A 10032-nucleotide genomic window follows, 5' to 3' on the forward strand; every position below is an offset into this window, starting at 1 on the left:
CATTGAGTGTTGCTTCTCTCTGTCCCTCTATCTCTCCCTCCTTCCATTTAGACTTCCTCTCCCCTGTATATGTCTTCTCTCTTTCTTATGCTTGCTTTCAAACAACTGGTAAAATAGGGTTTGGAGCGCATCATGAAGTGGACACAGATGGGCATTAAAACGGCAAAGTCTAGGTCCTTGGTAATGAAGAAAGGGAGAGTCACAGACAGATTCTGCTTCAGCCTGGGAAAAGATCAGATGCCATCAGTCATTGAGAGGCCAGTGAAGAGCTTTGGAAAGGAATTCAACTGCAGTGTGAAAAATGCGAACTCCATCCAGTGCTGACATTGAGAGGTGGTTCAGGACAGTGGACAAGTCTGGGCTTCCAGGAAGATTCAAGGCCTGGGTCTACAAACATGGGATCCTTCCAGGAATTCTCTGGCCTCTTGTCATTTAATCATTCCCATGACTGTGGTGGACCGCTTAGAACAGAAGGTGAGCAGTTATCTGCAAAGATGACTGGGATTACCACGCAACCTGAGGAGCATTGGGTTGTATGGCAACACCAACAATCGCAGGTTCCCCTTTAGCTCAGTCAGGAAGGAGTTCATTGTCACATGGCCATAGGAATACCTGCAGTACTCTGGATCCAGAGATCCTGGATGAAGTGGGAGCAGACGATGAAGCGAAGAGTCACCTGGAAGGATATCTGGCAGTGGAATCCCCAGAGCTTGAAGTTCTTGATTCAGGGGGTCAACGATGTACTCCCAAGCCCATCCAACCTCCAGACATGGGGCAAAATAGAAGCACATACTTGCCCCGTGTTCCAAAATAGGGTGAGAACCATAGAAGAGCCATTGGTAATTTTACGCACCCCACTTTACCATATACACGGATAACAATCCACTAACGTACGTTATGAGCACGGCAAAGCTCATCTCCATCGGACATCGTTGGGTCGGGGAGTTGTCTGATTTCCGGTTCGATATCAAGTACAGACCTGGAAAGGTGAACATAGATGCGGATTTCCTGTCTCGTCTACCACTCGACATGGACAAGTATGTAGCTGAGTGCAGTGAGGAGCTGTCACAGGAAGTGGTGCGTGCAACCTGGGATGGGAGTGGGGCAGCTCAGAAGCAAGATGTAGCGTGGATAGCAGCCCTCACACTCGCTACAGATACTGCCCCAGAACCTCCAGCCATCATCCCAACTATCAGCCGGGATGAGCTATTCAAAGCTCAACGGGAAGACGCAGCGATAGGAGACCTTATAAAACTGAAAGAGACGAATGCAGTGTTGACTAATGACATAAGACATACTGTGGGTAGAGCAGCAGGTAAGCTCCTCCGTGAATGGAATAAACTGCGTCTGGGGAATGGACTTCTTTACAGAGAGGCCTGTGAAAGGAAACAGCTGGTTCTCCTGACCAAATATAAACCCATAGTCTTGAAACACCTGCATGACGACATGGGCCATGTAGGTACAGAACGTGTATTGTACCTAGCAAGAGAACGGTTTTACTGGCCATTTATGAAGAAAGAAATAGCGGAGTACGTCACGAGAAGTCCTTGTCCTTCTATAAAAGAGAAGAAACCAACCAATCACGTCCGTCCACCTATGGGCTCAATCACATCAAACCGCACCATTGGACCTTGTATGCATTGACTATCTGCACCTGGAGACCAGCCGAGGTGGGTACGAATACATCTTGGTCGCTGTGGATCACAATACGAGATTCTCTCACGCCTATCCAACAAAGAACAAGTCCGGTCGGACAGCAGCTGAGCGCATCTTTGATGACTTCATACTCCGTTGGGGATATCCAGGTCGTCTTCATCACGACCAGGGCCGCGAGTTTGAAAACGAGCTCTTTAAGACTCTCCGTCAGAAAGCTGGAGTTGGACACTCAAGGATGCCGCCGCACCACCCTCAAGGCAACCCTGCCGAGAGGTTTAACAGAACGCTCTTGCAAATGTTAAGGACACTGGGTACACAAGAGAAGGAACGTTAGAACGATCACCTCCAGCATACCGTACACGCATACAACTGTACACGTCATGAATCGAGTGGGTACTCACCCTATTTTCCATGTACAGGCGCAATCCCTGTCTCCCTGTAGACTTGTTGTTTGGTTTGATGGAAGAGAAAGACGTAGTGCCGCACAAAAGCTATGCAGATAAGTGGGCAAAAACGGTGTCTGAAGCGTACAAGATCGCCAGCGAGAATAGTAGACATTCAAGTGAGCGTGGCAAATCCTACTATGACAAGAGACTGAGAGGTGTCGTTCTACGCCCTGGGGATAGAGTTCTGGTGAGGAATCGCAACGAGCGTGGTGGCCCAGGGAAACTCAGATCATACTGGGAAAAGAGGATCTACGTAGTCAAAGAGCAGGTTGCAGACAACCCAGTGTATGCAGTTTACCCTGCGGGCGGTGATGAACAGAGAAAAAGAGTGCTCCATCTAAACCTGTTATTACTTGTTAATGACTTACCTGTTGAAGCGCCATTGCATTCAGCGGAATCCGCTCCTCAGGGACAAAGAAAACAAAAACATGGTCATTTAAGTCATGCTCCCGTGAGAGAATACCGGACTCGCTCAAGTGATTCCGATTCTGAAGGAGAGTATGGAGGGTACTGGTTGAGATTCCCGGTAAGAGAAAGAGAACAGATACGAGAGAATACTTATCAGATCACGCCTACCTTGAACCAAAGGAACCTGGTCCCTGAAGAAGTCAACAGTCCAAGCCAAGCATCTATACGGGAAAAAAGACATGTTTTAGTACCTGTGAGGAGAGAAAGAAATGATGAAATACTCACAAGGGAAAAACAAACCCAAATGGAAAACTCACTATACCTACCTGATCCGGTGTCCCCTGCAGCTGGTAGTGAGGACAAAGACTACGTCATTGCTGTAGAAGAAGATATCACCGGGCCGTCCCCTGCACTGGGCACACCCGACAGGCTCAGGTGGTCCACAAGAGAGAGGAGACCGCGACAGATGTTTACTTACGAGACGCTTGGTGAATCGTCACTACAACCACATCCCTCTATCAATACAGTACACGCATACACCACACCTTACACTCCATCATACAACCCTTTCCATAATCCACAACCTTTCATGTTTTCACCATACATCCTGTACCCCCATACATCCTACACTTGTACCACACCATTTTGGTGAGTAACTGAAGTTTTATTTTGAGATTTTGAAAAAAAAAAGTGTTTGAATTGTCAGGAGCCATTTTTATTTGTCAGGGAGTGTGTGATGCCCACTAAAGTGTCATCACATTAGTGTTATTGTTTTATTTGGTTTCAGTATTTTGAAAGTGTGTCAATTTTTTTTTGTTCTTCTTTGGAGACCCAGTCTCAGTAAATTTATTTTGTGTTCTCTCTATGAGCAGTATATGTTTTGCGCACCAGGCGGCAGTAATGTTTACCTGTCGCTAATCCTGATGGTGAGTGAGAGGCCCTATACACATGCGCAGCCGGTCTCCTTTAATTTCTGGAGATTCGGCGAAAACAACAGTGTGCATTTCGCTGTCTCCATTTCTCTAACAGTTGTAACCTGTTTACAGGTGGGTAGTCTGTCACACAGCACTCAGGGAAATCACTTGATCCTTATGTCACATTTGGGAACGTTTGTGTGTATTTTGGTGTCGGGTTCATATGTCAATTTAGCTTGTAGAAAGGAAAGAGTTGGGGTAGCTGTGTTTACTGTGGGCTCGGTAATATGGCGTCTTCCATATGCTGCCGTTGTTCTGTCACGTGTTTGCGACTTTGGGCAATGTTTTGGGTACTGACTACCCCCTTCTAAGGATTTCATATACAAAAAATAAATGGTTTAACACCATGGTGCATTTAATGCATTTTATGAGTCCTTGTGATGCTTTTAGCATCTTTATATAAAACAAGTAAAGACCAAAAAAAGATTTTTTGGAATAGTGTTACAGATAAGTGATGATGACAGAATGGTTCTTGTATTTGAAAGTTTATTGAATAATTGTGAATTTTTCATAACCATTGTGAATAAAGAATTCCCGGAGATTCTGTGAAAACAACAGTGTGCACTGTTCACTGTTCACTGTCTCCATTTCTCCAACAGTTGTAACCTGTTTGCAGGAAAATATACATATATCTGTTGGTCCAGGGGTGTCCTGGTACCTGCAACAGTAACAACGTGGAGGCAACGGAAAAAGCCTCCAGAGGGCTTTGGTTGAAGAGGGGAGAGCAGTGTTTGTAGTGGTTGTAGCGGGCCACTTGGACACAGGCCGAGAGTTGATCATCTCGGTCGGGTCGCCTAGAGGAGGCAATCTGTTGCATGACCTAAAACACCTGATAATTCAAGGATACAACACTGATGATGTGTCCAAGTCTGTGCAGTAGATGTATTGTTAACTGAATTGGGCAAGTTACTTCAAAACTGCAATGCATTACAGTGGACCCACGGTTCATGACGTCCTTGCCTTATGTTTTTTTCACCTTACGACGTGGGCCGTGACGTTTTTTTTTTTTTTTTGTTCCCTCTTTTTCACCTTACGACATCAAAACAATAACTTCTCCTGAAACATGGTCAGTGTGCGCATGTGTCTACTCGGGGCACCGCGCTCATACGTCACTACACGCATCACTGCTAACGTCACTAGAATGCTGGTCTGCTATTGGGTGGCGTCATGACTCCAGAGTCCAGCCAGGTGGACCGAAGGTGGTCAATCCCATAATCCGTGATGGTTGATCAGTAAATAGAATTTACTATACTCTTTCGTTACCAATTTTTAATATTTATATACGATTTTGATGGTTTTACCTGGGGTTTCAAATGCATTAGCTAATTAACATAGGTTTGGATTGCCCAGCATATGCCTAATTCGCTTTACGATCCCAACCGCGGAATGAATAAATCTCGTAAACCGTGGGCCCACTGTATTTATTACTTATTACTGTGAAAGTAATTAGTTACAATACAATATTCTTATTTTTATATACGCTGGTTTGTTAATGATCACACGGGCTAAAAAGAAATCCACTGGTGCAAGGGCTTTTTCCATTTGTGCACCAGGTCTCGGAATGCCCTACCAATGGAAGTTCATACAGCCACCTCAGTAAAAATCTTTAAATCCCGACAAAAAAACACATTTATACTCTCAAGCATTTAGTTAATGGGTCTGTGATTGCAGCTTTCTTCTTCTCCTTCCTGCCCCATTCTCCTGGTTTGGAAAGGGGACTGGATGGTGAGACACCAATTGAATACTGTCATTTGGATCTGTGCCGAATGACCAATGTGGGTTTTGTTAGGATGGACCCATGAGCCCAGACTGTGAGGAGGATCTTACCCGACCCGATGGCCTCACTTGTTGTCAAGGCATCTTGTGTTATTTTTAGCACTCGGCATCAAGTGCTACCTGTTGAGCATGGAAGGGGGCTTTTCCCACATGCTGAAGGTTTCTCATTTTCCCCAGATTGTTTTTTTTTAGTTTTTCCTTCCTTTTCTGGGGGCTTTGTTCAGGGGATGCCATTGTGTATTTGTGATGTTCTGTATGATTTCTTTTTCACCTGTGAAGCTCTTTGAGACTGTGGTGATTCAGGACAATACAAATAAACTTGACCTAACATGTCGTGGGTTTGCTTCTGGTTCCTGCCTTCCTATGTGGAGTTTGCATGATCTCCCTATGCCCGTAAAGGCTTTCTTCCAGCACTCCTCATTATTACCAAATCCAAAATTACACATGGTAGGTAAACTGGAAACTGAAAATGTTTTTTTTTTTCAATGCGCCCTGCAATTGGGTGGCATCTAGTTAAGTCCCATGCCTGAGGACAGCTCAAATAGGCTTCACCATGTCTGTAAGAATAAGCAGTTACTATCTATGCTGGCAACTAGTTAAGGCCACTGCCTGAGGACAGCTCAAGTAGGCTCCAGCACGCCCTTGAGAATAAGCAACTACCATCCATCCATCCATCCATCCATCCATCCATCCATCCATCCATCCATCCATCCATCCATCCATCCACCCACCCACTCACCCACAAACACACACACATACAACCCACCCACAAACACACACACATAAAACCCACCCACCCACAAACACACATACACACACACACGCACGCACACACACACGCACACGCACACACACGCACACGCACGCATGCACACGCACACACACATACAAACTAGTGAACTTGACACTTTGAGTTACTCACTTGTCAAATAGTGACCTCTCGTGGCAGTAAATCGTGTAAATCAGATGACGGGAGTAAACTCACATTTAAAATAGCTCTTCAGTCTGCAACTAACCCAACTAACCATATATGATTGTTTCTTGAACGATGGACAAACTCTGATGCGACCGTACCACACGTACACGCGAGCCAAAATGTACTTGATCCTAACAGAGGGCACAATGGATGAACCCCAAATTCATAATATTTAAATACAATGACATACAGACAGCGCATTAAATTAGATAAACGTGAAGTTGATTCTCAGAGTCCATGTCTGACATTGAATGCAGTATATAATATTTTCAAATCACAGCATTGAAGTTTGGGTCTTGCTTGTTAAAATTACTAAAAATGACACGAATTAACTGCATGTGCACCATTTTACCACAATTATATTACTTTACATTTGTAAATCATACTACTTGAAAGGAGCGTTTTAGAAAATATTTTGATGAAAATATTCTTGAAGACATCACTATAATATTCTTTGCATTAAAAACGTTCTCGAGAATTTGAAGGGGGGGGGGGGGGGGGGTCACTGATTTAAATAGTCATACCTGTCTTGATATTTGGGCCAGCCTAATATTGTTGGCTGCATGTAAAATAATTAATATTTGAAACTTAATGCACATACCAACATTACAATAAGTAACAAGAAGAGGCAAACTAACCTTTATTAGTGCCACTGTGTGAAAAGTTGCAAATGTCATTCTATCAATAAGGTAGCTAGGTGTGTTTGCAGTACACTACAGTGCAACTTTACGTTCAGTGTGACATTCACTCCACATACTGCAACGTCAGTGTAACGCCAGTGACTGGGCGCGGCTATGGTCAGATTCGCGTGAGCTAAAGGAAGTAGATGAAGGCTGGTACATTTAACTTGCTAATCTTCCTATTGTGGTCACATTTCAGGGTTTTTATTAATGTTATCTGAAGTGTACTGTGCTGTGCTGTACTGTACTGTATGTAGTATTTGGCCACAAAAAAACGTCGACCACATACTTTAATTTTGTTACTGGTTTTGGAGATTTTATTTTGGATTTTCTTTGGTTTCCTGTTGGCTTTCCTCTGCTTCCACGCGGCTTGAAGTTAGAGATTTGTGGCTTCAGCCACTATGCTAGGGCAGTAGTTTTTGAGGGGCGCAGGGCATGCTGACCGACACTACCCGACAACCTGATCATCTACTTTGAACAAGTTTTACAACACAGTTTATTTCGTCTTCTGATTGGCGGACTTTTACCACCAGCAACGGTCTCATCGTGCAGCTTGTCTGAGGAGTTTAACTTTTCCGGACGATGTCTGGCTCATACTGCATAACTCTCTACCCGTTCATTGGAGAGCAGCATGAGCAGGGACTGAGCTTCGATGCAGGGGAGATGATCAAGGTGGTGCAGTCTCTGCCTGGAGGCTGGTGGGAGGGAGAGAAAGATGGAGCCCGAGGATGGTTTCCCTCAAGTTATGTCCAAGTGTTCGAGGTATGAGTTTATTTATTGATCAAGGTCGTTGCATGATATGCAACTGCTTTGCCTGTTCCACAGTCACTCAGATATTATTTTGAAAATTTTATATATATTTTTTGAGTATCTCAACGGCCTGTCGCTGGAATCGTAAACCCTGATTCACACAGACACGTGATGTACTCGTGTTTAGGATTACAGTTCATAAATTGATAAAATATGTTTTATATGGATGAAATTTAAATGTTTTTTTGATAAAAACTTCAAGGTAATTCAATGATGTTCTTTAACAAAAGGACTTGGAGTAGCCAGTCAAAGCGAAAGAAAGCGTTGACACGTTCACAAATGAATTGTTTCCCCGTGCTGTGTTTATCAGATTGTGTCAAAGCTCTCTTCAGTGACTGGCATCTTGCTGAGTGGCCATACACTTCCTCATTCCACTCACATTCCATTGAAATTTTTAGGTCTCCTCATCGTGTGCGTGAATTCACAATGCTCACCGCCCACTTTCCCACTTGAGGGAAATGTGGGAGCCAACTTTCTTATAGTGTTTATCTAAAAATAAGTTGGAGAGCCTCATGTGGTGGACTTTTGGTAACGTGACAGTTTCTTGCGCATTCTTGTGCAAGCAAGAGAGCATGCCATGGATTTTTAACATCTTCACTGATCTTTAAAATGTGAGATGGGGGAAGAAAAATCAGTTAACACCTCCCACGCCCACCACATGAATAACCACTCAGGAAAATCTATCAGACATCCAAGTATCATGCTAATATGGTCTTTGAACGCATGAGGAAAATGCCCCCTCTTTTGTCCCCCTCTTACGGAAAAACCTTTCGTCTTTCGAACCATCCAACATGCCGGTCAGTGTGTCCGCACTATTTTTTTTCGCTTTGCTGCATCAACAAAAACAAATTTTCTTGCATGTCACGGAGATGCCGATATGCTATTGGCTGGGGTCACGTCAATCACAGAATTGCCGATATGCTATTGGCCGAACTCCCTCACCTTGCTTGATGGCACGAGCTGGTCGGTGTGTTATGAAGACTGCAAACTTTTATCTGTTAGACATGGCTTCTAAAATTGCAAGTGGCGGTAAAGGAAGAAGTAAGAGGATGATGACAATAGAAACGAAGCAGGAGATAATAAAAAAATACGAAGGAGGCGCACGCATAGTCAACCTTGCTAGTGAGTATGGCCGTAACCGCTCGACAATCGGTACAATTCTCAAGAACAAGGAAGCTATTAAAGCAAGCAAGTCTTCTAAGGGCATGAGTTTCCTTGCCAGGGGACGGACCTTGGTCAACAACAAAATGGAGAGGCTTCTTCTCTTATGGATTAAAGAGAAGGAAATCGCCGGTGATATGTTCTCGTTTTTAAAAAGTTCTCGTTTAAAAATAAGTTCTCGTTTAAAAAAGTTCTCGTTTAAGAAAAAAAAAATCTGCTGGTTCGTCTCTGCTCCCCTCTGCCTCCACCCACCACCCACCACCATCTCATGTCACGTCGCCCCAAAGGTAAATGTAATTTTTCCTTTGTATATTTATGTTATTTAATTTAACTGTACAGTAGATTATGTGACTAATTTTTAATAAGTGTATGAAGTTGTGATGTTTTTTCCTAAGGTTTTTGCACGTGTTGCATGCATTCACTAATTAACATAGGTTTGGATTGCCCGTCATACGGCGAATTCGAGTAACGAGCCTAGCCGCTGAAAGGATTAAGGTCGTAACACGGGGGCCCACTGTATCTGCTTTCACTTAATTAATTTTTGCTGATTTGGTGACGTATTATAAATCAAATTGACAAATTATAAAAACACACACACAACTGAATCTTTATTGAAGGGGGGGGATACTTGCTGGGATTAAAGTTGATGGGAGTGAGCCACTGTAGAGAGATGTTCTGAGCCAGTGGCGCTGGAGCGTGGCAGGCAGTCAGGTGGTGGGGAGCAGATGGGACAGGAGCTCGGGCAGTCTGATGAGGTTGGGAGGCTAGCGGATAGTTGGACACAGGAAGTATCGATGCACAGGAGATCAGGTTGTTGGATCTTTCACATCTAATTTTAGTTTTGATTGCGGACCCAGTTGAATATTGCTGTATTGTTTACATACTTTTGTGAAAGTTTCATGCACGTTTGGGTATGAGCCAAGATAAACATACATACATGCACATGTTCATCGCGTCAACAACACTTCAATGATTTATTATTACCAAATTGTCTAATGCAGTTTACAAGCCAATTCTCCAAACTGGAGATCTCTGGATCATTCCTGTGTCACGGTGAGAATGATGCCCATTTGTCTTCCGCTCTCATTTTGTGTATTCATTGGTCCACCAAAAGGGGTGGCCAGATCAGCATGTTGAGTTGTTTC

General features: G+C 43.8%; 1 protein-coding gene across 3 annotated transcripts in view; it reads left to right on the top strand.

The window, feature by feature from the left end:
• Window positions 1-7039: 7039 nt before the first annotated feature.
• The window catches only part of gas7b (growth arrest-specific 7b), an 87841-nt gene continuing 84848 nt past the window's right edge, over window positions 7040-10032 (top strand). For all 3 annotated transcript variants that reach the window (XM_088439865.1, XM_088439866.1, XM_088439867.1), the window contains exon 1: window positions 7040-7678. In XM_088439865.1, the coding sequence (XP_088295991.1) occupies window positions 7499-7678 (180 nt within the window). In that variant the 5' untranslated portion in view covers window positions 7040-7498. The remainder of the gene's footprint in view (window positions 7679-10032) is intronic.

The sequence above is a fragment of the Hippichthys cyanospilos genome, chromosome 17, assembly GCF_059441005.1.
Source record: "Hippichthys cyanospilos isolate Australia breed blue-spotted pipefish chromosome 17, RoL_Hcya_1.0, whole genome shotgun sequence".
Classification (NCBI taxonomy): Eukaryota; Metazoa; Chordata; class Actinopteri; order Syngnathiformes; family Syngnathidae; genus Hippichthys; species Hippichthys cyanospilos.